The following is a 26266-nucleotide window of genomic DNA, read 5'->3' on the forward strand; positions in this document are numbered from 1 at the left end:
CGACAAAGCTGCGCCGCTGCTCCGCGATTGGTAGCGGAGCTGTGTGTCGCGCCTTTCCTAAAGATTCTGGTAACATGGCGGCGGAAGGTGGTGGCGATTCACAACAGAGAAGGAGGAGCTCTCGGGACCCAGAGGAAGCGGAAAAAACGGAACTCGGCGAAAAAGAGCTGGCAATGGCAGTGGCGGTGGCCCAAGAGAAGGATGAGGAGAATGAAGAGCGCTGGTTTGGGCCTTTACCTGTGGAGGCAACACTGGCCAAGAAAAGGAAAGGTAGTTGCAGAGATAGACCCAGGGCAAGTTGGAATACTGAGGCCACTGAATGGGGAAGTTGAAGCCGGACCCGAAAAGGGATGGTGTGTGACTGTGGGGTTTTGTGTCCTAAGAAAAGAGGGTCGCTTTCTCACTTCTGGCCACTCTGTACTTTAATGTCCTTCCGAAATAGTGATTTGGGCTTAGTACATCGTCTTTTTAAAAATAATAACTAGCATTTATCACTATTTTGTTACAATAGATACTAACGCTAATATTTCCCTTTATTTATGTGCTTAGCATCTCTCATTTAATCCCCACAACAGCCATATGAGGTTGAAATTTCTAACCCCGTTTTGCAGGTGTGAAAGAGAGTACCTGTAAAAGGTAAAGAGAATTTCAACCCTTAACTCTTCCACTAATGAATTTTCTGACTTACGGAAATTTTCTGACTTAAGCTTCTTGGATCGTAAAATTCACCTAAAACCCGAGGTCTGTGGCTCTCAAACCGTACTAATGGGATGCCACGGGCTGAAGCCTTTTGCTTCTGAAGTGAAATAGTGACAGTTTTTTTTTTTTTTTAATCAAATAAAAAGGGTGGGGAAAGGAATAGATTTAAATTGTCTTGTTAAAATTGTCTTGTTTTGTTAAAAATTTTCTGTGAAATGTTTTCATTGAAGTATAAGACCATTATTAAAATGTGATCTTTCTAAAGTCAGATCTTACTTTATCACTCTCCCCTACTTAACTCTTCAGTGCTTTCTTATTGTTTTCAAAATAAAGTCCAAACTCCGTATCGCACCTTACCAGGAAGGCCGTTTAAGATATGATCTCTCCTGCCCTCCCCAACTACATTTTCCATTACTCCCTCTCCCACCCCGTCTTTCCTCCTTACTCTGTGCTCCGCCATGCTAAATCACTTGAGAATGGATCATGTTCTCTTTCTCCTCTTGGAGGCCTGACTTTTTTTCAACCCTTAGCACTCAGCTCAGCTGTTGCCTCCTCTGGGAAGGCTGACTTCTCCAGTCTGGGATGGGTTTCTAAAGCACCTTGATCATAACTCTGAAGTAATGTTTATCACGCTGAATTTACAAGTAGTCCTCAAATATTTATCACGCTGAATTTACAAGTAGTCCTCAAATCTTATGTATCCAATTTTAGAAGAAGCTACTTTTTTGAACATTGTACATTAACACATTTAACATATATTATCTTTTTAACTGCCAGGTCTTCCTGTTAAAAGTTTTTTCATAGCAACCTTTTCCTCATTGTACTTGCCACAGTTTGCCATTGTGTATTTATTTGTGTGACTGTCTGATTAGTGCTTCTCTCCACTGCTAAGACTCAGGACCATGCCTACTTTGCTTCAGTGCTTGATACATATAAGCAGGTGCTTGATAAGTACTTATTGAATGAATGAATATTATAAAGTTTATGCTGCTGTTTATTTTATTGCATTTGAGTGTCTATACATGTCCTTTTTTTTATGGCACTGAGTGGGAGAAAATGGAAAAATCCGAATATATAAAAGTGCTGAAATTAGGAGACAAAGATCTCATAAACCTAATATAATTGAGACAGATAAAAATCATTCGATGTGGAAATCTTTATCCATAATTAGATGCTCATTGGATTTAAGCCAGTCAATAGTATATTCAATTTGAATTAAAAAATTGAAATTAAGAATCATGTATAAAACGTTAGAGAAAAATATATTGAAGATTTTGTCTAAAATAGCAAGGGTTTAATAATATTTTTAGCTTCCTAAAAATAGAGCCTTCACCTTTAACAAATATTTGAACATTGGGCTTTTGTGTACATTTTAAGAAAGGCATTATATATGAATATATGGCACGGCCTTTAATTAAACTGAGTGCATCTTAGAAACAGGAACTATGTCTTATTCCCCTTTATATCATGCATCCTGAAATCTGGTTCTCAGTAAATATTTGTTCAAAAAGTGAACTAACAGCAAAAGGAACATGTTATCGGGTAACTAAATCTAGCTATATATTACAGAGAAACCCAAAATGACAATGGCTTTAAAAAAATAGAAATGTACTTCTCATGTGTAAAAGATGTCCCAAAGTAGGCAGAACAGGATTGGTATGCAGGTTCCAATGTCATCAGCAACCTTGGCTCTTAACAGCTCTCTGCCTGATTAGCACTAGGATATGGCCCTTCTTTTCAGTGTACTGACTGGTTATTAGAACTACTGCAATCATGCACCAGTTCCAGGCTGCAGGATTAAAGAAGGGAAGAGGAGCACACCTTTTTTAGGGAGATTTCCTGTCATACAACACCTACACTTTAATCTCATTGGCCTGAACTCAGGCACATGGTCCCACCTAACTACAGGGGAGCCTGAGAAGCGTTTTCTTATAGCTGGATGTCGATATACCCATTTGAAAATGGAGTTTCTGTTACTAAAAATAAAGGGAAAAGTAGTTTGTAAAAGACTTCTTTGACTCTGCTATATACAACAGTTATTGAAAACCGATTCAGGTGGTCATGGTTAAATTAAGAACTATTTATAGGCATGTTTGGTTGGATTATTTTGTTTGTTGCATGCATAATATCACTTTTGCAGTTCATAGTTCATATAATGAAATCAGTATTTCCTGATGTTCTCAGATTACCACTCTTAAGGTGTTTTGCCCCCTGGGAAAACTTTGAGAAGCACTCAACTGGATAATCTTTAGGATTTTCTCAGTTCTAAAAATCGAAGCATTTTATCATGTTTACATGTTTCAAACCCAGTATCAGTGATTTCAAAGAGGATCAGCCTTAATGATAAACTGAGACATGTTATAGATGGCCACTGGCCTCTTATTATTTAAATTGTCACTAATTGAATTTATATCATGAGAAAGATGGGTGTGATATTTTCATGAAACTTTAGTTTTTATTAATGGAACCTTCATATTAAGCCAGATCCAGTTAAGTCCTGGGTAGAGATAAGCATCTATATAATACCTGAGAACTGGTCATAACTAATTAACAGTGCTATTCAATATCTGGAATAATAAAAGTTAAACTGACATAACACAATGGATTTTTTTAATCATTACATGTGAGTTGAGAAAAATTAAAATAGAATTTAGAAAATTTTAAATAAGATAAAAAATAGTATTTTATTCCATTTACTTTAAAAATAAACTTACTTTATTTTTTTTCTCAGTTCTAGAGTTTGAAAGAGTCTATCTTGATAATCTCCCCAGTGCATCCATGTATGAGCGCAGTTACATGCACAGAGATGTTATTACCCATGTGGTGTGCACCAAGTAAGTCTATCTCGTTTTTATTTTTTCATGAGAAGTTTGTTTATTTTTTTTAATGTTTCCAGTCTTGTGGTGGATTAATACAAATGACTTTAGGATATTATGGATGTCTGTTTAATTCCATAGACTCTGTGATAATTTAAGTTAAATAAAGCCTGTATGTTCTTCCTTATATCATACAAGGAATGCATTCTTTAAGATAGAAAACACTTTGGAGATAAATACCAAGAGTGGGTTGAACTAGGTGATGTTTAAGCTTCCTAGGAGAAAAGTGTACTTTAGTTAAGATGGGAGTAATTGGTAGCTCTCCTCTTTGACACTAATAGGGAAAGTATTGGGAACTAAGACATGCTGGAAATACCAGAGGACCATCAAAAATGATGAATAGGGGATTGGGAGAAAGGTAATGATAGTAAGTAATAGTCTACTGTTTGTTGAGCACATAGTATGTCCAGGTATTGTGCTAACGCTTTTTCATAAATTATGTCGTTTATCTTTAGAATAATCATGTGATCTTCATGATCTTCATTTTATAGATGAAGAAACTCAGGTTTAGAGAGACTACATAGCAGATGAACTGGAGAAAAAAGCAAGGGCTGAATCCTGGAGGACTTTCTATTCCTTATATTGGTTTTGAATTTTATCATGTGAGCAGGAGAGTAACATCAGATTTATTTTTTTAAAGGATCACTCTGGCTGTAGTGAGATGAATGTATTCAAATAGGGCAAGAGTGGATACAGGGAGAGCAGTTAGGAGGCTGGTACAGAAAACTGGACAAGATATGATGGTGGCTTGGATATTGGCAGTGAGTATGGAAAGAAGTTAGATGGATTATTTCATTCTCCTCTTTGGACCAGTCCATTCTTGATCTCTTGGAGACAAACCACATTTGGGAAACATAAGAGATACAAATCCAATTAAATAAAATATCTTTATATTTCATTTCTAGGATAATCTGGCTAATATTAGTACCCTTCTGTGCTGGTTTGAATGTATTGTGTCCCCCAAATGTCATTGTCTTTGTGGTTTTGTGGGGCAGAGGTTTTGATGCTGGTTAGATTTGCTTGGAATGTGCCCCACTCAGCTGTGGGAAATGGTTTTGATGAGCTGTTCCCATGGAGGCGTGGCCTCGCCCATTCGGGGTGGGCCTTGATCAGTGGAGCTATATAAATGAGCTGACTGGGGGAGGAAACGGAGTGCAGCTGGGAGTGATGTTTTGAAGAGGAGCAAGCTTGCTAGAGAGGAACGTCCTGGGAGAAAGCCGTTTTGAGGCCGGAGCTTTGGAGCAGATGCCAGCTGCCTTCCTAGCTAGTAGAAGTTTTCCAGACGCCATTGGCCATCCTCTAGTGAAGGTACCTGATTGCTTGGACGCTTTGTGGCCTTAAGACTGTAATTGTGTAGCGAAATAAACCCCTGTTTTATAAAAGCCTATCCATCTCTGGTGTTTCACATTCTGCAGAATTAGCAAACTAGAACAGATTTTGGTACCAGAGAATTGGGGTGCTTTTGCTGCTGACTTTGCAAATACCAAACATGTTGGAACAGCTTTTTAAGTGGATAAGGGGAAGATTCTGGAAGAATTGTGAGGAGCTTGATAGAAAAGGCCAAAACTGCTTTAAACTGGAAGAAAGGTGATCCTTGTTTTAAAGTGGCAGAGAATTTGGCAAAATTGAGCCCTGGTGTCAGATGGAAGGAAGAATTTGAAAGTGACAACCTGGAATACTTAGCTGCGGAGATCTCCAGACTACATGTGGAGGACATACCCTGGCTTCTTCTTGCAGCTTATAGTAAAATGCCAGAGGAGAGAGATAAACTTAGAACTGAACTCTTGGGTTCAAAGAAACCAGAAGCCGATGGCTTGGAAAATTATGAGCTTCCAGGGGGTGGAATCCCAGAAGCTACAGCCCAACATGAGGATGTAACCGAACATGGAAACCAGCCGCCATTTCAGTACAAGCCAAGATTGGAAAAGGAGTTAAGCAGAAAGGATTTGTGGAAAGTCCTATTGTCTGATGGCTTTGACCCTTGCGTGCTTCATGCAAAGCCAACGGAATTTTTGCAAGATCTTTATAGACAGAGCCATTGCTGGTCTGGACTGGAGGAGACAGACAAGGAAAAAATTAAAGGAAAAATCTCTTCAAAGACAGAGCCATGGAGGTTGAGGTCTGGAGTCAGGAGGTCTCAGGCCGGGAGAGCGGAACAGCCCACATGCATGGAAAGGGTGAGTTTGCCCTGGAGGTCGAGGGCGGGCTTTCCGCCTCGATGCTCTGGAAGAGTTTTGCCACCTCAGGTCCGAAAGAGGGTGGAGCACATTTCCAGGGAATTGGGGAGAGCCTGGCTGCCACCCCACTGTTCTGAAGGGGTTGAGCGTGTGCCCTGGAGATGGAAGGGAATCCGGGAGCTGCCCCGATGTTTGAGGAGGGTGGGGCCGAGAAGGTGGTCTCCCCAATGTGTGGATATGTTGGAACACTCACCCAAGCATTTAGAGAGGAAACAGCTGCCAAAAAGGCCTTTGGGAAGGGTTAGGCTCCCGCTCTCTCAAGCCCTAAGGATGCAATGTTGTTCTGTTAATGACTCTCAGACTTTGTAATCTAATGGAGTTTGTCCTGCGGGTTTTAGGAACTGTTTTGCTCCTGTTAACCCTGTTTTCCTTACTGTTTCTCCTTATGGCAATGGAAATGTTTATCCTATGAATGTCTGTCCTTTGTATATTGGAAGCATATAACTTATTCTAAGTTCATAGATCCACAGCTAAAGGAAAGATTGTGCCTTGGGACTTACCACGCCTAAATGGATTTTGATGGGATTTTGTGCTTAACTATTGTTACTGAAATAATGTAAGTTTTTTGTGATATTGTGATGGAATGAATGTATTTTGCATTTGGAAAGATAATGTCATTTTGGGGTCCAAGGGGTGGAATGTGCCAGTTTGAATGTATTGTGTCCCCCAAATGCCATTGTCTTTGTGGTTTTGTGGGGCAGAGGTTTTGATGCTGGTTAGATTTGCTTGGAATGTGCCCCACTCAGCTGTGGGAAATGATTTTGATGAGATGTTCCCATGGAGGCGTGGCCCCGCCCATTCGGGGTGGGCCTTGATCAGTGGAGCTATATAAATGAGCTGACTGGGGGAGGAAACGGAGTGCAGCTGGGAGTGATGTTTTGAAGAGGAGCAAGCTTGCTAGAGAGGAACGTCCTGGGAGAAAGCCGTTTTGAGGCCGGAGCTTTGGAGCAGATGCCAGCTGCCTTCCTAGCTAGCAGAAGTTTTCCAGACGCCATTGGCCATCCTCTGGTGAAGGTACCTGATTGCTTGGACACTTTGTGGCCTTAAGACTGTAACTGTGTAGTGAAATAAACCCCCGTTTTATAAAAGCCTATCCATCTCTGGTGTTTCGCATTCTGCAGCATTAGCAAACTAAAACACCTTCCTAGTCTGAATTTGTTGATGTTTGAAGAAGCATATATGTCCTAGTATTACCATCACTCTCAAGTTTGTTTTTTGTTTTAAACCCAAGGCATGAGGTGTGGAAAAAAAAAAGTGCCTAGGCTTTGGGGTTAGGCAGATCTTATGTTGAATGCTGCTCTCTAGCTTTGGATCCTGAATGAATAAATTTAACATTTTTTGAAACAATTTCCTCATTTTTAAAATGGTAATAAAAATATCCACCCTAATAGACTTGCTGTGAAGATTAACTAAGGTAATATGTATAAAGTACTCAAAATATACTAGGTTTCAATAAATGGTATCCATTTTTATATATCTTACAGGGGAGAATATTCTGTACAGTCTTTTTGATACTTAAATAAATTAAATACCTTGGATAAGATACAAAACAGACTTGCATTGAATTTTGCTGCACGTGAGAGTAGTACATTGATATTTAATTATTTATCAACTTCTGCAAAATAATAGATTTTCCCATGAAAAGACTGCCTATGAGGTGATTTTAGTCTTAGGGGACCTGTATTAGTTAAGGTTCTCTAGGGAAACAGAACCCAACAGGAGAGATCTGTAAATATGAGATTTTATAAAAGTGTCTCACACAACTATGGGGATGCTCAAGTCCCTATTCCATAGGGCAGGATGCATGAATTCAAATTCCTTAGGGCAGGCAGCAAGCTGGCAACTCTAATGAAGGTCTTTGATGAACTCCCCAGGATGGGCGGGCTGGCTGAAGAAGTGTGAAAGTTCTCTCTCTTCTCCCTTAAAAGTCTTCAACGGATTGGGTTAAATGCAGCTGACTGAATTATCTCGTTATGGAAGCACTCCCTTCATGACGTAATCAGCCACAGATGCAATGACTTAATAAAAAATGTCTTTGCAGTAATGGTTAGGCCAGTGCTTTCTTGACCAGACACCTGGGCACCATCACCTGGCCAAGTTGACACATGAACCTAACCATCACAGGATCCTAAGGTTTAGTGATCTACTAATGGGGGCTCTCCTTCCTTCCTTCCTTCCTTCTTCTTCTACTAAGGACTAGTCAATTCTGACCCTAGTTATTGGGATTAAAATTACTACAGCAGTAACTGTTAGGATATCCAGAAAATAGCTTCAAAATTTACAATGGTCTACCCTAATAGAGTGATCTGCATAGAGGAATTTTTTTTTTAAACCCATTATAAAAGAGTTAAAGATCTTAGTGAATGATTGCCTTGGAGATATTGATTCCCTAAATTTCTTTTAGAAATTAACTTTTAAAATTTTGTATTTGCAGGACAGATTTTATTATTACTGCCAGTCATGATGGACATGTTAAGTTCTGGAAAAAAATAGAAGAAGGAATTGAATTTGTCAAACATTTTCGTAGCCACTTGGGTAAGAATTTCACCTTTTATTTTTTATTTTTGTAGTTCTCATTTAAACTGTACTGGTTAGTTTCTTTTAAAATGTCATTTTTTCCTTTGAATTATGCACATTTATTTCATTGGTATTTACTAGACTGTTTTAATTTGATTTATTTTAATAGGAGTTATTGAGAGTATTGCAGTTAGCTCTGAGGGAGCATTGCTCTGTTCCGTGGGTGATGATAAAGCCATGAAGGTGTTTGATGTGGTGAACTTTGACATGATCAATATGCTGAAACTTGGGTAAGTCTTTTTAAAGTATATCTTTTTTAACTTAGTGAAATAATTTTTAAACCAAACTTTACCATTTCAGAGGTTATTTCTAAACAGAATATATTATCATGCCATTAAAAAATGTGCCTTTGGCTATTGCTTGGGAAAATAATGAATCCTTGTTATGATGCTGTTTGAACGTTTCTGCTGTGGTTTTGATCATTATTTATTACAGCAAAAATTTCCAAATGACATAATGAGGATTCATTATATCTAATTAACATGACTTAGTAAATTAAGAAGGATCTATCATGTCTAATTTACTGGTGCTTAGTATATTAACTTCCTTGCTGTATTTATTTCAGTATTATGATATTGTGTTCTTATACGGCTTATGTACATTTTGGGGGAATTCGGGGTACTTAATGATTTTAAATTCTGGATATATTGCTATCCAAACTATGTGGTTAGACTGCACAGTAATGAGACTGATAAAGTTTTGTGTGTGTTTTTTAAGATAACATGCTGAATTTATATACATCTAAATGAAGGCCACTTTGAAAGTTGTAGCATTGTGAAAAATAAATTTGGAGCTTCTTTTGGAATTTCCTTCAAAATCAATTCATAGGCTACTAAAGGTAATCAGTCTCATTTATGGTCACAACTTATTTTTTTGACCACAAATAGAATTACGTGACTTGATCATCTGTTTTATTCCCCAGTTTTGTTTCCCAGACTTTAGCCATTCTTAAAAATCAAATCCATTTAGAAATCAAATGTTGAATACTTGGCACCTTTGAGGATACTCGAGTATATTTCAGGCTTTGATAGAAATGCTAATAGAAGAGTTCCAAAAAAGTTTTGTGCATCAGCACCATGGTTGGAATAACTTAACTTCTCAGACTACTTTGAAGAGAACACTCACCTGAATGTACAAATTTGGTATATTGATTAAATTTGCCCCAGTCCTTTTATATTCATCCATCATGCAGCAGGTCCAAAGCTTATAGTTTTAATAGCAAGATCAAGTTAGTAATAATGAGCATTCAATGTGAGTGTTATTCTACTAAGCATAGCTGTAACTAAAATACTGTGGTCTTAAATATTTCAAGAATGATTTATAAATATACTACTACATGCTAATCTATTTAAAAGGATCCAAAAAGCAATGCCCCAGAATATCTAAGGCCCAGGTCTGATTAGCTCTCTTTATCCATCCATGGGAAGTAAATGGACTGCTGTATGTTTGATAGATCCTTAGAAGTTATCATTGCATTGATGTCAGAAAAATTAGTAAATATTCTTAGCTCTTCCTCCCCATTCTGTATCTTTCTTTGCTACTATTGGGCAAGGAAAGGAGTCCACTGGCTGGGACGTTTTCTTTGTTTTTTGTGTGTGGTTTTTTTTTGTTTGTTTGTTTGTTTTTTATTTTTTGTGATGAGTTGGAAGGAGTGAACTGCTTATTTGTTGGCTTGTTATATTAACTCCCCCCCCCGAATTCTTTACTGTTCTAGCTATTTTCCTGGACAATGTGAGTGGATCTATTGCCCAGGGGATGCCATATCTTCAGTTGCTGCTTCTGAGAAGAGTACAGGAAAAATTTTCATTTATGATGGTCGAGGAGATAACCAACCACTTCATATTTTTGACAAACTCCATACATCACCTCTTACTCAGATACGACTAAACCAAGTTTACAAAGCAATAGTGTCTTCTGACAAATCTGGAATGATTGAGTACTGGACTGGGCCTCCTCATGAATATAAATTCCCCAAAAATGTGAATTGGGAATATAAAACTGACACAGATTTATATGAATTTGCCAAGTGCAAGGCTTATCCAACCAGCATATGCTTTTCACCTGATGGGAAGAAAATAGCTACTATTGGTTCTGATAGAAAAGTTAGAATTTTCAGATTTTTAACTGGAAAACTCATGAGAGTCTTTGATGAATCACTAAGTGTAAGTACCATTTATTTTTCTGAAAATGTCTTTACTTTGTGCTATTTCTGGAAAGATTTTTGCTGCATATAAAAGTTTAGGGGGACCCCTGGGACCCCTGGGTCCCGGGAGGGGGTCGGTCCCGCAGCGCCCGGGCCGGAAGCGCAAGCGGTACGTGCTGCACGCAGAGCTCTGCGAGGCACGTGACGTCCGCGTAGACGGGTTCCACCGCGGCGCAGGACCCAAGTTTCTTCACCATGGGGATATGGTCCATTGGTGCAGGGGCCCTGGGGGCTGCTGCGGTGGCACTGCTTCTGGCCAACACAGACGTGTTTCTGTCCAAGCCCCAGAAAGCAACGCTGGAGTATCTGGAGGATATAGACCTGAAAACACTGGAGAAGGAACCAAGGACTTTCAAAGCAAAGGAGCTCTGGGAAAAGAATGGAGCTGTGATTATGGCTGTCAGGAGGCCAGGTTGTTTCCTATGTCGAGAGGAGGCTGCAGACCTGTCCTCCCTGAAGCCCAGGTTGGATGAACTGGGCATCCCCCTCTATGCAGTGGTGAAGGAGCAGATTGGGACTGAAGTGCAGGACTTCCAGCCATACTTCAAAGGAGAAATCTTCCTGGATGACAAGAAAAAGTTCTATGGGCCCCAAAGACGGAAGATGATGTTTATGGGATTTATCCGTTTGGGTGTCTGGTACAACTTCTTCCGGGCCCGGAATGGAGGCTTCTCCGGAAACCTGGATGGCGAGGGCTTCATCCTTGGGGGAGTTTTTGTGTTGGGATCAGGAAAGCAGGGCATACTTCTTGAGCACAGAGAGAAAGAATTTGGAGACAAGGTAAACCAGGTTTCTGTTCTGGAAGCCGCTAGGAAGATCAAACCGCAGACCTCAGTCCCAGAGAAAAACTGATCTCATTGAAACTGCCCAGCTCAGGGATAATTGGGGATACTCACCTGTGTTCATGGGATGAGTTAATGTTTCACTTGTATCTCTAAGGAGTTAGAATCCATTTGTACCTTATTCTCGGTATGGATTATTAGCATATTTTAAAATTGTACCCTGTTGAGGCCCAATAAGCCAAAATAGCTCCAAAACAAACCTGACAAAAATCTATGAGTAGGGTTATTTCAGCTAAAAGCTGGCTTAAACTTGAGTGCTCTCATCACAATAATAATGCTGTTGTTTGCAATGCTTTTTGTGTTCACGCCTTCAAAAATTAAGAAAAATTGATGTTTGACTTAAAGATTAGAGAATATAAGGTTTTTGGCGTGTGTGTTTTCTATTAATGACTTGTTACATAAAATAAGACTCATATGATGGAATTGATGTATTCCAGGGTGATTTGATACAGGTAATTATGAAGTGAAATCTGTTCTTCCATTGTTTTCTGGTCTAACCTTAGAGGTTTGTCCTTCTAGAAGAAATGATCCTCTCTGGCTCTAACAAATTATGTATCAGAAAGCATCCTGTCTTTTAAAATCACCTATATATACAAGTTTTTCTGATAGAACTAATAATAAAAATATTTATCACAATGAAAAAAAAAAAAAAAAGTTTAGGTTGATTGCTATTTTCTCTTATCACATTAAAGATATTATTCAACTATATTTGTCTTCCATTGTTGATCTTCAAAACTTCCCAAAGTTTATGATACACCTTCCCAGCCAGTTATCTTCTTACTTACGTCGCTTCCTTTTCAGTTTTGTTTGCAAGCTTATATACTCTTCAGATCCTCAAAACTAATCGTAGGCCCTCTTCTCACTCTTTATTTACTCCCATCTATATGATACTACAAATTTTATTTCTTAAGCTTTCTATTATGAACAAACCTAGTCCTATCCGTTTTTTCACTGTCTCCATGAGTGGCACCAATATTCAGCTAGTTGCACAAGCCAGATACCCAGGAGTCATCCTTAGCTCTTTTCCCTCACCCCTCTATTTAATTCATTATGAATTCTGCCAATTTTACTTTCTAAATCTATATTAAATCCATCCATTTTTTTTCATCACAGCTGCGGTCGCAGTTGAGTTGTCTAAGGGGGGGGGGGGCGGTCGGTTGCTGAACCCTCGGCTCTCGGCGTTGCTCGGAGGGTACCGGCGGCGGGGGCTCTTTCCCGGAGGCGAGGGCGAGGCGGGGGACTGGGCCCGGTCCCCGGCGGAGGCGTGCAAGGTGTGGAGGGCGGCGAGAAGGAACAGGCAGGACACGGTTCTTTGAGGGTGAAGAAGCCAAGAGAGTTTATTAGGGGTGAGCACAGGTTATATAGGCTGGCATAGAGGGCGGGGGTTGTTACAAGTCAATGCTGAGGGGATAAAGGCTAGGATTGGTTCTGAGAGGGTGCGGAGGTTAGGATTGGTTCTAAGAGGGCGCGGAGGTTGTTTGAAAAGGGGCGGGAGTTGCTCTGGCAACGGTGTCTGGCAACAATGTATGCGCACTGGTGGTGATGGGAGTTGCACTGGCAACGGGGAGTGTCCGGGCAAGATAAGGGGGTGGGGAAAAGGCGGTTCCCTCCGGCAAGCCTCTCCTAACAGTGGTATTTTGGGTGAGGAAATGGGGCCTGCCTCCGGCCTCACTTTCCCAGGCCCGGGGGGCTGTGAAGGGCGCTGTTCACCCGTACCCACTACCCTCCCCAGGGGTGGCCGATCCCCTGGCCCAGGCCCGCCAAGTCGAAGCACGTAATCAGTGTCCCGCACACAGCTGTCACTAGTTCGTGATCGTTTGCCTGGTCTGTTGTGTGGCCTACTGTATTAATTTATTATCGCCTCCTCCTAATCTGTTATCCACTGCAGCCAGAGCAATCTTTTAAAAGCACATATCTGATCATGTCAGTCCTTCACCCAGCAGCTTTCAGTGACTTCCTGTTTTTAGGATCAAGACCAAAATTGTAGCCTATCAGACATTCCATGTTGTGGCCCTGGCCTACCATTCTGGTGTACCATTTATCACCTTTCTCCCTGCCTCTTAATCTAGCCAGTTAGGTCTTTTTCCAGTTTCTTGACTATGTCTCCTACTACAGGGCCTTTGCATATTTATATTTAGTTTCCTCTCCTGGAATATACTCTCCTCCCCATTTCTTCCATTACCTTATTGAACACCTGCTTATCCTTCAAATCTTAATTGGAAGAGTTACTTCCTCAGGGAAGCTTTCATTGTTCATCCAGTTTAGGAGAGCTTTTTTTTTTTTTTTCCCCATGTGACTGTGTATCACTATTTTGTTTTAGAGCATTTGATAAGGTTTTATTATGTAGTTAATGTGTATCATTCCCAGTCCACTAAGCTCTTTGTGACCTGGTCCTCTGTTTTGGCTCATGATTGTATCTCCAGCAGTAACAGCAGTACCTGACACATAATAACTGTGTTTGCTATGCTTATTATGTGCCAGGCACATGATCCTTGCTCAAGAAGCTCACAATCATTAGCTGCATTGTCCAGTTCAGTAGCTGCTAGCCACATGGAGCTAATGAGCACTTGAAATGTGGCTTGTACAAATTGAGATGTGCTAGAAGTATAAAATACACACCAGATTTCAAAGACTAAATATGAAAAACAAAATGTAAAGTATCTCAATTTTTAAATATCATTTAATATTGAAATGATAATATTTTGTATATTTGGGTTAAATAAAACATTACTAAAATTAATTTTGCCTGTTTCTTTTTACTTTAATGTAGCTACTAAAATTTTTAAAAATATATATTTGGCTTGCATTATATTTCTTTTGGAAAGTGCTAGTCTGTAGCTTATAAAAAGCAGTGATATATATTGTTATTTCTATGGAAAAAGTGGTAGTTATATTAACCGACTTTTTTTTAATTAGAAGAACCAGTTAACTCATTTTTATGATTGAACTTACTAGTGTCTTAATGTATTAGAATCTCACTTAGATAAGTACACAAACTATCAGTGGCTCTTAATGTGTACTCTGCTTCTATTTAAATTCTCATTCCCTTTTTTAAATAGCTTTTTTTTTGGTTAATAAATGGTTTGTTTCCTAGATGTTTACTGAACTGCAGCAGATGAGACAACAGCTACCAGACATGGAATTTGGCCGACGAATGGCTGTAGAGCGTGAGTTGGAGAAGTTGGATGCAGTAAGATTAATTAATATAATTTTTGATGAAACTGGACACTTTGTGTTATATGGAACAATGCTGGGCATTAAAGTCATAAATGTAGAAACAAACCGGTAAGCTTTAGTAAGATGTATGTTTTTTAAAAAATGCATTTATGGGGGAACATTTCCTCCACAGGGAAACAATGGGAGTTTTGTTTGTTCTAAGACAAGTAGAATGGTCCCAAATGTCTCAGCTTAGCCAGATGTTTTGACTGGATTTTTCTGTGGTCTCTTGGTTGTTTATAGTCTCATGTAAAAAGTTTCCAATCATGTTTGTAAAAGAAATGGAAAGAAGATATGCATGGTTTCAAGTTTTTTTTTTTTTTTACAAGTTTTAGTCTGTCTTTTGCTTGTTGATTTAAATTAGCATGGTTCGCATTAAATGCTGCCAAATATTTTAACCACAGAATTCAGCATTACATCCTGCTAGACATAAAATCAGAAGTTAAAATGCATGAAACCACAATAAGCCTTTTGTACAAACAGTCCATTTGGTCTTAGTAAAACATAGCTACAATCAGATACTGTTGCTGAATGTAAATGAAAAGAACTTCAAGTACATTTTAAGGAGAAAAAAAAAATCCTGTGCTGTACATTCCTACATATAAACATATTGATATTGTAGTTCTTGGCAATACAAAATCTTTGAAGGCTTACAGAAAGACTAAAATAGGGATAGGTTAAAACTGTTTAACTAAATGATTGTATTTTTTTAACCTGAATTATTTTTTTTAATTGCCAACCAATTTGGGTAAAGAATACTTTTAAAAACCTTTCATTACTTATTTTCTAAGTAGATAAAGGATATTTGATGCCTGCTTTTTTTTTCTGTCAGGTTGTTAGGATTGGAGTTAATCTGGTAATTTTATTGTATAAAACGTATTTTCCAGGTGTGTACGGATCTTAGGCAAGCAAGAAAATATCAGAGTGATGCAGCTGGCTTTATTCCAGGGAATAGCCAAAAAACATCGTGCTGCAACTACTATAGAAATGAAAGCTTCTGAAAACCCTGTTCTTCAGAATATTCAAGCTGACCCAACGATAGTCTGTACGTCTTTCAAAAAGAATAGGTTTTATCTGGTATGTGGAAGTACTAAAGAGATGGTTTCTTCCAGTTTGGTTAGGAGTTTGTTTCTTAACTTGTGCTTTCAACTGAAGAGAATGTTGGCAATACGGCAGACTTTCTAAACAACCAGAATACCATCTCACAATTGTAGAATTTTTAACTAAGAGATGACTTTAAGTATTTTTGCACTGTTTTCCATTCAGTTTTGAAAATTTTTCAACCTGGTTTCTACAACTGTTTGTGTTATCTAAGATGGTAGGCAGTAGTAAGTGGTTATGGAGACATAATTGCATCTAAAATAGGTTTTGCTAAGGGGTTTTTAAATTTCTTTTTAATGTTATTATTTTACAGCTTTTACTCTTGAAAATAATTTATTTCCCCTGAACTTGCACAGCTTTTTATAAGTGCATTTCCTTTCTTGCTATTCGTATCTATTTTAATGGCACTACCTTGGAATTACATATTCTTGAGAAATTTTTTTTCTCTGCAGAACTAAAAATACTTTACCTGTTGACTAAAATTGGGTTCAAAATCAAACTACTTAAGCTATTTAGGAGTAGCACTGTTCTAACTATTCACCTATGCAAAAAAAAAAATCTTAAGTAAAGAGACCTCTATCCTTGTATTCTAGCCAGCATGCTCTAGCCACAGAACTTTCTAAGACTGAAACATGATTGATACTTACCTGCCTAAAACATTTAATGACTCACTAGCTCTCTACATTTTCTGAACCTCCTTGCTTCTATAGCTTTATCTTTCTGCATTTTTAGTTCACGTGCTATACTGATCATACTGAACTTTTTCCCATTTCCTATTAGTGGATGTTCTTTTTTTCATCTGGGCTGTTGCACAGGCTATTTCTTCTGCCTGCCACACACCTCTCCCTAACTCCTACTCATACTACAGGTCTCAGCTTGGAAGCCTTCCCTTAACATAAAGTCTGGGTTAAGTGTGCCTGCTCATGTTCCTCTTCTGCTTCCCCCGTCAAAGCATGTGTCACACTTTCTGGAATAATGTGTTGACTTTTTGTTTCTAACATTGCCATCTCTCCCTCAAGATAATATAAAATCCATAAAGACAGGGCACTAAGTCTTACTCCCTAGTAAATCCACAATTTTCCGGTAAAGTTTCTGGGCCATTAGAGTATTCATTCATCTAATATACTGTAAGGAGCTGTGATGCTGTTAGGTTGCCAGCACTTGTTACATGTATTGAAATAGCAGTTGCTGTATCCCAATCAGGCTTTCAATATAAAATGGGTAAATTCTTTTAAGATGAGAATTTTGCTTATAACTTTCAAAGTTACTGCTAAAAACTTACTAACATACGTTAAAGGAAAATTTGTCCTGCTTTCTATCTGTAATTTAACTCTATTACAAAGGTAAAAATCAGTCAAAAAGGAAACGATACACACTAAGCACACATATTTTGTTAATTTTCCATCTGTTTTATTAACAAGTTATGTTTTCTTTTTCTTTCTCCAAAGCTTATGATGTTGATTAAACCATACATGTTCATTGTATAGTTTGAGGAAATAAATAAATCATAGTGTTTCCATATACAGCTAACATTTTCATAAAGTGTCTTTCAGTCTTATCAGATGTGCATTTTCTTAAGCAAAACTGAAGTGGTATATATATATAGACATATCATTTATATATTTATACCATTTTACATATAAATTTTGTATTCCTTTTCAAATTCATGAAATGAAGTAGTATTTTATAAATCTTGAACTTCAGTAGTTCCACATGTAAGCTAAATGGAGATAACTTTTTAAAAATCCATATAAATAAATAGTAAAACAGACATGCCATTCCTTTATAAACTGTAGAATAAGATGTTAAGGCAGTAACATTCTAGCTTGGTTGTTACTTTATGTGGAATCTATCCAATCAGATCAAAGAATGACATTAGGCAAGACAGGGACTGGGGGACTAGCTGCACCTTCCTGGAACTCAGCTGACATAAGGTAGAGCTTAAGAGAGAGGATGTCTACTTACTGAGAGTCAAGTAAAAGAAATAGGCCTTGAGAATTCCAAAATTTTAACCACCAAAGATTTTTCTCATTTCTCCCTATACCCAGGGGATCCTGAGATTTCTAGCAATTTCACTCAAAATTTGCATTCTTTCTGCCAGGCTTTAGGGTGTAGGTAGATCAGGTCAGGCTCTGCAAAAAGAAAAAGAAAAAAAAAAGGGTCAGGACCTATTACCGATTTATCTTTGTGAGTCACCATCGTTCCTAGCATGTGGTACTGCAGATAGTTGTAATAATGATTGTGTGTGTGTGTGTGTGTGTGTGTGTGTGTAGTGCTTTCAATGTGTTAGGCACACTTCTGTAAGCACTTTATGTCCCGTCATTTAATTTTACAATAGATACCATTGTGAGGTAGTACTATTCCTATTTTATGAAAGAATAAACAGAAGAAATCAGCTTACTGGTGGCCAAGCTAGAATTCAAACCCAGGCAATCTAAACAGTGAAAAGTGAGCAACAACAGGTGGCAGGCTAAGATATTCTAGAAGGGAGAAATAGAGCTACCTCAAATAAAACTGTATCCTGTTAAATGTGTACCTAAGAAAGTTTCCATCCAAAAGTAAATTAAATCCCATCTGAAACCATACATTTCCACTATATTACATAGACTGTTTTCATCATAGACAAATGTAAAAATAATTTAACTGCATTACACATCTTATGATGGGATATGATTCCTGAAATATTTATTCTAATGTGAACTCTTACTCTTCTCAAATACTTCACTAGAAATGAAACTTGCTTGTTCATAAATTTTCACCAGATAAAAAGAGTAATTCATTCATTTTTTAAATTTTCCTCTAGTTTACCAAACGAGAACCAGAAGATACAAAAAGTGCAGATTCTGACCGAGATGTTTTTAATGAGAAACCTTCTAAGGAAGAAGTCATGGCAGCTACTCAAGCTGAAGGACCTAAACGAGTTTCAGATAGTGCTATTATCCATACAAGCATGGGAGATATTCACATCAAACTTTTTCCGGTTGAGTATGTACTTTTTATTTATTGTCTTAAATAAACAACAGTGTAAATATGTGTATTTGAGGAAACTTAATTATTTTGACTTGGGAATTTTAAAAAACTGAAATGTCTGATAGCGCATCTTTCTTGTCCTAATTGTTTTCTACCTAGGAAATGGGAAAATTTTATACATACATAAAGGTTTGTTGGGAGGACGAAGTATACTGCCTGTGAAACAGCTGATGTAAACTATAAAGTGATATACAAATATAAATGTATAGTACTCTTACCATTAACTACACAGTCCCAGCTCTAGGTCTCATGGCCTTCCTCTTAACACAAATCCGTAAGGGAAGGAATTTTTTTTTTTCCCTTCCTGACATTTGCTAGACACCTGGTACCTCTTCTTTAGTCCCAATAGCTGTATGTTTTAAAAACTAATTCCAGAAAAAAACAAAGGCTTCAACTGAAAGAAGCTCAAAGTACTCTGGATAGCTTAAAAGTACGTAAAATGAACATGTAATACAAAATACAACAGAGTATCTCTGATTGTTGTTGATTTGAAGGTGACATCCTTTACCTAAAAGTACTTATGTACTTGTATTTGGGATATGAATGTTTCTGTCATACCATAGTTTGGCACTGAACAAAGGATTACGCAGTTCCAGACTCCTGGGTAGTCTTATTTCAGTCAGAACCCATGTACCCATTAAATCTGTTTACTGGTGTACTTGGTTCAAGATCATCTTGATTCCCCTTCCATTCTCAGTTCTAAGAGAGAACTTCTAGCAATTTAATATACTAGCAATGTAATAGTAATAGTACACCATATTAATCTAAATAGTCAAACGCGAATAAACAATCATGATCTAACGACACTACATTAAATAATAATATACTGCCTATTTACATGCCCATCTACTCTTGCTTGTCCTAAGATTAGAAGAGATTATGATAAAAGACTTATCCTTCTGAAACATTCAGAAGACATTAAAAACATCATTAGGAGGCAGAAGTGCAAAGAAAACTGTCTTAAGATGATTTAGATAGGTTTCATATCTTTAATATTTATCCTATTAGGTGCCCCAAGACCGTGGAAAACTTCTGTGTTCACAGCAGAAATGGTTATTATAATGGGCATACATTTCACCGTATAATTAAGGTACGTTATACAAATGTTACATAATTTAAAGAATGCTATGTTATTGATCTAAACTTAGTAGGCAGAGAGCAAGGACTGATGAAACTGGTAAGAAAAATGGCATTGTCAGAAGAACCATTGTATTTTTTTCCCATTTGTGAAGGATGGACATCTCCATTCAATAAACATGTATTGAAATCCTTTATTGGTAGCAGATTATATGAATAAAATAGTTTCTGCCTTTAAGGAACTCAACTGGTGGGAAGAGACAGGCATATGAATGTACTATGTGATGAGTATTTATGTGACGAGCTAATAGGAAGGCAAAGAAATTCACTCTGGGGAAGTAACAATTGTAGACATCCTACAACTTTATTTTCTTGCACATTTTATAAGACATAAAATACTGTACAGATCCAGATCCTAAGACTTACTTACACAGTATTATCAACTGGTTTGAATTATTGACTTTATTATTGATTATCTGGGAAGTTTGTGCATGTCTATACATGAGAAGACCTTTAAAATTTTTGTTTCAATTACTGCATATAAGCTGATGGTTGAGCAATAGAAATACATCATCCAAATTTAAAGTACAGCTTACTAAGGATTTAATCAAGTCACTTTGTAGAGTGACTGTTAAGGAAGTTAAAATTTCACTGATTATATAAAGCACATTTGGCAGGAATTAATAAAAGTCCAAAGCATACATATAGAAAAGGACAGTATTATATGATTTCTGTATACTTTCTGTTAAGGGCTTCATGATTCAGACTGGAGATCCAACAGGTACTGGTATGGGAGGAGAAAGTATATGGGGAGGAGAATTTGAAGATGAATTTCATTCAACATTACGACATGACAGACCATATACACTCAGCATGGCCAATGCTGGATCGAATACTAATGGATCCCAGTTTTTCATAACAGTGGTACCAACAGTAAGTACATTAGTACTGTTCTAAAAACCAGAGATTCATAGGTCATGATCTAAGAGAGTGAATTCAGTGGAAAAGGGAACTACATTATTCTCTATCTTTATTTAAATCTGCCAAGATGTAAGAATGAAAACAATTTAGAGAAGAAAATGTTAAATTACCTAACAAATCTGTTTTTACTTGGTAAAACAATATTTCATGTAATAGAAAGCACAAAGGACCATGATTCAGGATGATTTAAGTCTAACTCTGCCACTCGTAATTGTGCAGCCTGAAACAAAATTATTTCACAACTCTGGGCCTGTTTCCTCATCTTTAAAATGCAGATAAGAGTATATGGATTCCTGATTTTAAGATTTTTTTCCACATTTTTATATCTCTGAAACCTGAATACATCTCATAATCAATGGCATTTTAGATTTGATGAAATACAGTATACTATCTTCTAGCTCTATTACTATATAATTCCACAAATTTATAAAACATTACACAGTTTATTTTTTGGAATTCAGCACCAAGCACTAAAGAAAGGAGAAATATGTATGCATTCACAATACTTCTGGTATCACTACCCCAGTTTTAAGTAATAGATGAGGATACAAAAGAGACAGGATTAATTTGCCCAAAGCCAAGTGAGTAGCAGAGCCAACATTTGCACACCCATCTGATTAATGCCAAAGCACATGCTGTTTACACTATTCCATACTGCCTCTTAATTAGTTAAGGTAGGATTCCTGCAGAGAACTTTTATAGCCTTAACGGTAAGTCTTTAAGCTATGCAAAGTAACTTACCTTTAGCAAACATCTTCCAGCTCCCTTTGGTCTAAAGAATGCAGATATTTAATTCAATGTTATTATACTATTCTTTTATAATTTTTATATAAACATGGAAATCACTTTTAAAAACTACTAAATGAAATTATTTTACTTTTTAACTGTGTAATAAAAAGAAGCATAAATTTAAAATCTCATTAATTTGCTCACCCAGAGGGTGTGATTTAAGAACTCCAGGTTTATCAAGATTTTCCATTTGTCCTCCAATACAGCCTTGGCTTGATAATAAGCACACAGTATTTGGACGAGTTACTAAAGGAATGGAAGTTGTACAGAGGATCTCTAACGTCAAAGTCAATCCCAAAACAGATAAGCCCTATGAGGATGTCAGCATCATAAATATTACTGTCAAGTAAAATAAAGATGTTTCAGTGTACTTTCAAATAAAACTAAACATCTATTAAACATAGCACTGAACATACAAATCATGTTTCAAGTATGCAATATTATATTTGTTTACTTTTCATTAAAGGCCATTTGTTGAAAGTCGGCTTTTGATTTTTTTTGCGACATTTCTCATCCTGGCAGTTGATAAATCGAAATGCAAAAAACTTGGGCAAATAGCACTCCTTAAGGGGAATTTCTTAAGATATTCAAAATCATATTAATGATAGTGGTATGTAAAGCTCCTTAACTTTTTAAAAACCTGCTGGATATTCTGCCCTTATAGTGTTTCCTTAGATCACCAAGAAAAGATACCAGGATCTGCTATGTATGGTTTGTTTTCTTGTACAAAATTTGTATTTCGTGCCAAATAGTTTTCTCTTTTGAGCATAAGTAAGCAGCGGTAAATAAAGTTTCAATAAATAAATAGGAAGTTCCTTTGGTTAAAAGTGCTATTAAATTCTTCAGTAATTATGAAATAGTCCTTCAAATAGAAGAATCAGAATAAATTAATAAATTAATATCTGAATCCTTGGTTTTGTATGTAAGTTCACTATTTTTTCCAAAAATATAAACAATTTTTTCCATCCTTAACTTACAGCATGTCTTTTCTTAGTAAATATTCTAAGGCTTAATAACTTCAAGAAAATATACATGGAATAAAAATTTTAGTATCTAATAATGGAGAGATTTAGTAGAAATTGGAGCTATAAAAAAGTATGTCATAAGTCTTGTGTTAATTGATTTCATTTGTTCTTCACTTACCGTCTCAGCTTACTTCCTAACTACTAAGAACCACTGCTTCTGCAGACTCTTCAAGAAACTTATAGGCAGAACATGTTTAACAGACCTGTTTAGAGATATCACATTCTTATGCTTTAAATATAAGCCTACAACTTTGCTTTTGTTGATCAGCATGATCATTTCCTTTATTCTTTTTTTTTTTACCCACAGACTCTTTTCAGAAGAATATGCCAAATTTCTCTACTTTACTATGCCTTCTTTTACAAAAGTAGAACATAAAAGTTCAACATAAAGTGATTTTTTACTGTGACATTTACCTTTTCTTCCTAATTTTAAGTGTCTCAACTTAATCTACCTATCAATTTATTCATGCCTGAAAGCTTTTTCCTAAATTTCTGGTAATACTGCCACCAGGTGGTACTAATACCTCATACCCCCAGAATACAATTCCTTTAATTTGAGTGAAAAATTATTTGATTCATGTATTTTTCAATTCCATGTCAAAAATTTAACAGAATCGTTAGATCTACAAATATTCACTGCCAGGTGTCTTTTGTAAAGCATGGTATGAATTATCAGCAAGATGCAATCTGATACTTATTCATTAGTCCTTTCCATTACCACTTTGCAAATTGAGAAGCATCCCAATGTTACATAAAAAGCTTTTCTCTTAGCAATATTAGTTCATAAGTGACAGCTAAGTTTTAAAAGCCATTTTCTAGAGCAGTCATTCAAAATGCTATGTTCTTGTAAGAAACAAAGCTAAAAATTTAAAAAGCAGTAGTTTCACTTTGCTCTATGTAAATTTTAGCTCCCCTTCAAAACAATCATTTAAATGTGAACCTAAGTTGCAAATAGTCAGTTACTTCATCTCAAAACTGACATGCAAATCAATCCCCATCTCATTTTATTTTATTCTTTCTCTTAACCCTAGCACAAATACAACATTTTATATTGATTACTAGTGGATAGATGATTCAAGAATGAATTCTCCTTTAAAATGATTTTGACATTTTATTGCTATCTATACTAATCATATATATGTAATATATGTAATGCAAATAATGGCTTCTGATGGTTATACAGCATTCCTGAATTATAAACCAGGACTATACACTTGACAAATCTGCCTTACGTAAAGCATATAATACTATTTAGGTTTAATACGGAAATTCAGAGCTATGAGGCAAATCCTCTATTAAATGTATTTAAAGCATCTCTCTCCTTAAATTTGGCATTTCCCAGGGGAAATTAGTACATTCTTAACTAATGATTAGTGAAAGAATACAATAACAAATAGTGGTAAGAACCTGAGAAAAACATTCTTAAAAAAAAATCATACACAAACACTACAGTCAAATACCTTATAACCACAATTAACCATAGGTTTAAACAGTTTTCAACTTGTATTCAGTAATATGTTAAGAATGTGAATTACAAAGTTAAACAAAATTGGTAAAATAAATAATTTACAAGGGAAGCAAGTTCATATGTAAGTGTTAGAGTTGGGTTCTTTTTTTTTTCAAATTACCTAATAGAGAAAACAGCTCAAGGGCTCACAGGCAAACGCAAGACCTTTTTTATTTTTCACAGTTAAACTGAAATGACAGATATTAAATAATTTAATTTAGAAATATGTACACAAACTATACTTGTAACAGCATGACGTTATACTTGAAAAATAAAGGATGATATATTATAGTTACTTATTTACATGGTGCCCGTAACATTGATGGGCTTTTTTTAATGCTTTGTTTCCTAAAAGTTTTGTTTTTTTTAAATAAACAAAAATACATTTGAAAAGACTGAACCAAAACAGTGCCACCTAAGGCCAAATCTTATCAGACATCTATGTCCTTAAGATAATTCAATTAATAGATTTAGGATTCAACTTCATCCTAGAATATAAAGAGCATTAAAAAGACATGAAATCTCAATCTAGCTGTTTTAAAATATAATAAATCATGTTTTCATAATAAGAATAACCTTAAAAACCGAAAAACAGTAAAGAGCACAAGTTTTAAACTTTTACTCAGAACACTGCATCATAAAAGTGACGTAAACTTTTTGAACATTTTTCTTCTTTTCCTTCTTCAGACATGCTGTTCCTGTTAACTTTTCAAGGCCTTATTAAGAAGCACCTTCATCACATTTTATTATCAAGATAAATGCACTTATTTGGGGAAAATACTGTAAAGTAATTGACGTAATAAGCATTTCCCACTGTTTAAACGACTTTTCTCTTAAGATAAAGGTATTTAGGCATCTATCCTTTATGTAAAGCCTACCTGACTCTAATTCACTACGTGTTTACCTACAGTCACTAAGGATATGATAATTTAAAAAGAAACACTACTAAGTACTATGCCTGTGTTAAGATATATAAGGACCAACTTAGAGTGCTGACCTAGGAAATAATAGTTAAATCTAGGTTCAGCTCTGGAAATGGGTCTTTCATAAGTGAAAAGAAACTAGAACATAATCTGACTTTCACAGTTTTATTATTTATTGTTCAATAATCTGACAATCAGGCCTAGTTGTGTAACATTTTATTATTTCTCACCATGTTTTATACAAAATGTTTTAGGAGAAAGTTTTAATGAAACACTATAAAAAATTAATATTCTCAGTATATAGCTTATACTTTTTAGTATTAAATGTATTCAGGTATCCTGAACATAAATGTAAAGAAGTCCTATTAGCCAGAGATGCAGTTTGGATTTGATTTCATTAAACCATTGCCATTTTTGCTACTAAATACTGCCAAAATTTCATGAAAAGGCAAGTTAAAGAAGCTTTGCTTCACAACAGAGGTTCCATTAGGCACTAAGCTGACTATTCTTTTTTCATTGAAAGAATAAACCTCCATTTGCCCTTTCTCTATGACTACTTCTGCCCCAATATATGGGTCACGTATAATCTAAAAACTTTAAATAACAAATTTACTTTTTTTAAAAAATGTAAATTTCAAAAATTTCCTATTTAATCCAATCTAATCTGCTCAGTTATATATTTAAATTTCCCCAAAGAATAATTTTGTAAAGTAATATTGTACTGAATTCCCAATCCAAGATTCCTTTTCTATACACACCCTAAATTAACTACTATCTTTGAGATTAACTACTATCTTTACAACATATTATATGCAAAGTAACCCTTAACCACAAAACATTAAGCAACTGCTACATTTAAAGTCAAGCAACATCCAATACTCCAGCAGCCACAAGTTGCCGTGAAAGCCAGTCCAACCCTTCGTATAGTCCCATACCACTTCGAGCATCACAGCCCTGAATATACCAGCTACGGCCACAGCACAGTTTATGCAGACTAAGAAGTTCAGTGATCTCTTCTACTGAAAGTGCTCCAGCAACATCCTGAAAGATATATACACATCATGTTTGTATGCACCCAAATTATCATTTTCCTAATTATTACTATTTCTATAGAAATTTGTTGATACAATTCGAAGAGAAGCCTAAACAAGAGTAAAACCCAGTTTACCTTTAAATAATTATT

General features: G+C 36.3%; 3 protein-coding genes across 14 annotated transcripts in view; 2 read left to right on the forward strand and 1 right to left on the reverse strand.

The window, feature by feature from the left end:
• The first annotated feature begins 38 nt into the window (after positions 1–38).
• Positions 39–22124, forward strand: PPWD1 (peptidylprolyl isomerase domain and WD repeat containing 1). Of its 4 annotated transcripts, XM_037802140.1 has the most exons (12): positions 202–273; positions 576–611; positions 3439–3533; positions 8247–8347; positions 8499–8619; positions 10104–10551; positions 14529–14719; positions 15538–15727; positions 18555–18736; positions 19790–19871; positions 20609–20791; positions 21835–22123. In XM_037802140.1, the coding sequence occupies exons 1-12, from the start codon at positions 202–204 to the stop codon at positions 21976–21978; spliced, it is 1845 nt and encodes a 614-aa protein (XP_037658068.1). In that variant the 3' UTR covers positions 21979–22123. The 4 variants fall into 4 exon arrangements, with proteins under 4 accessions (XP_037658066.1, XP_037658067.1, XP_037658068.1 ...); XM_037802138.1 differs by lacking the exon at positions 576–611 and having other exon boundaries at positions 39–270; positions 3431–3533; XM_037802139.1 differs by lacking the exons at positions 576–611; positions 20609–20791 and having other exon boundaries at positions 39–270; positions 3431–3533; positions 21835–22124.
• LOC119508516 (peroxiredoxin-like 2A) lies at positions 10626–12070 on the forward strand. The gene has a single exon (XM_037802150.1). The coding sequence runs from the start codon at positions 10788–10790 to the stop codon at positions 11442–11444; it is 657 nt and encodes a 218-aa protein (XP_037658078.1). The 5' UTR covers positions 10626–10787; the 3' UTR covers positions 11445–12070.
• Positions 17122–26266, reverse strand: part of TRIM23 (tripartite motif containing 23) — a 69577-nt gene continuing 60432 nt past the window's right edge. For 3 of the 9 annotated variants that reach the window (XM_037802144.1, XM_037802143.1, XM_037802142.1), the window contains one exon: positions 17122–26124. In XM_037802144.1, coding sequence (XP_037658072.1) covers positions 25945–26124 — 180 coding nt within the window. In that variant the 3' untranslated portion in view covers positions 17122–25944. The remainder of the gene's footprint in view (positions 26125–26266) is intronic. The other 6 variants (XM_037802146.1, XM_037802145.1, XR_005211479.1 and 3 more) reach the window with 5 other exon arrangements.

Source organism: Choloepus didactylus, chromosome 13 (assembly GCF_015220235.1).
Source record: "Choloepus didactylus isolate mChoDid1 chromosome 13, mChoDid1.pri, whole genome shotgun sequence".
Taxonomy (NCBI): Eukaryota; Metazoa; Chordata; class Mammalia; order Pilosa; family Megalonychidae; genus Choloepus; species Choloepus didactylus.

Excerpts from the sequence above, each read along its gene's own strand:
- PPWD1 (XM_037802138.1), top strand. The coding sequence starts at position 75 with ATGGCGGCGGAAGGTGGTGGCGATTCACAACAGAGAAGGAGGAGCTCT. Across the intron at positions 8,620-10,103 it reads ATCAATATGCTGAAACTTGG|CTATTTTCCTGGACAATGTG; the intron begins GTAAGTCTTTTT and ends TTACTGTTCTAG. Across the intron at positions 15,728-18,554 it reads AAAAGAATAGGTTTTATCTG|TTTACCAAACGAGAACCAGA; the intron begins GTATGTGGAAGT and ends ATTTTCCTCTAG.
- LOC119508516 (XM_037802150.1), top strand. The coding sequence starts at position 10,788 with ATGGGGATATGGTCCATTGGTGCAGGGGCCCTGGGGGCTGCTGCGGTG.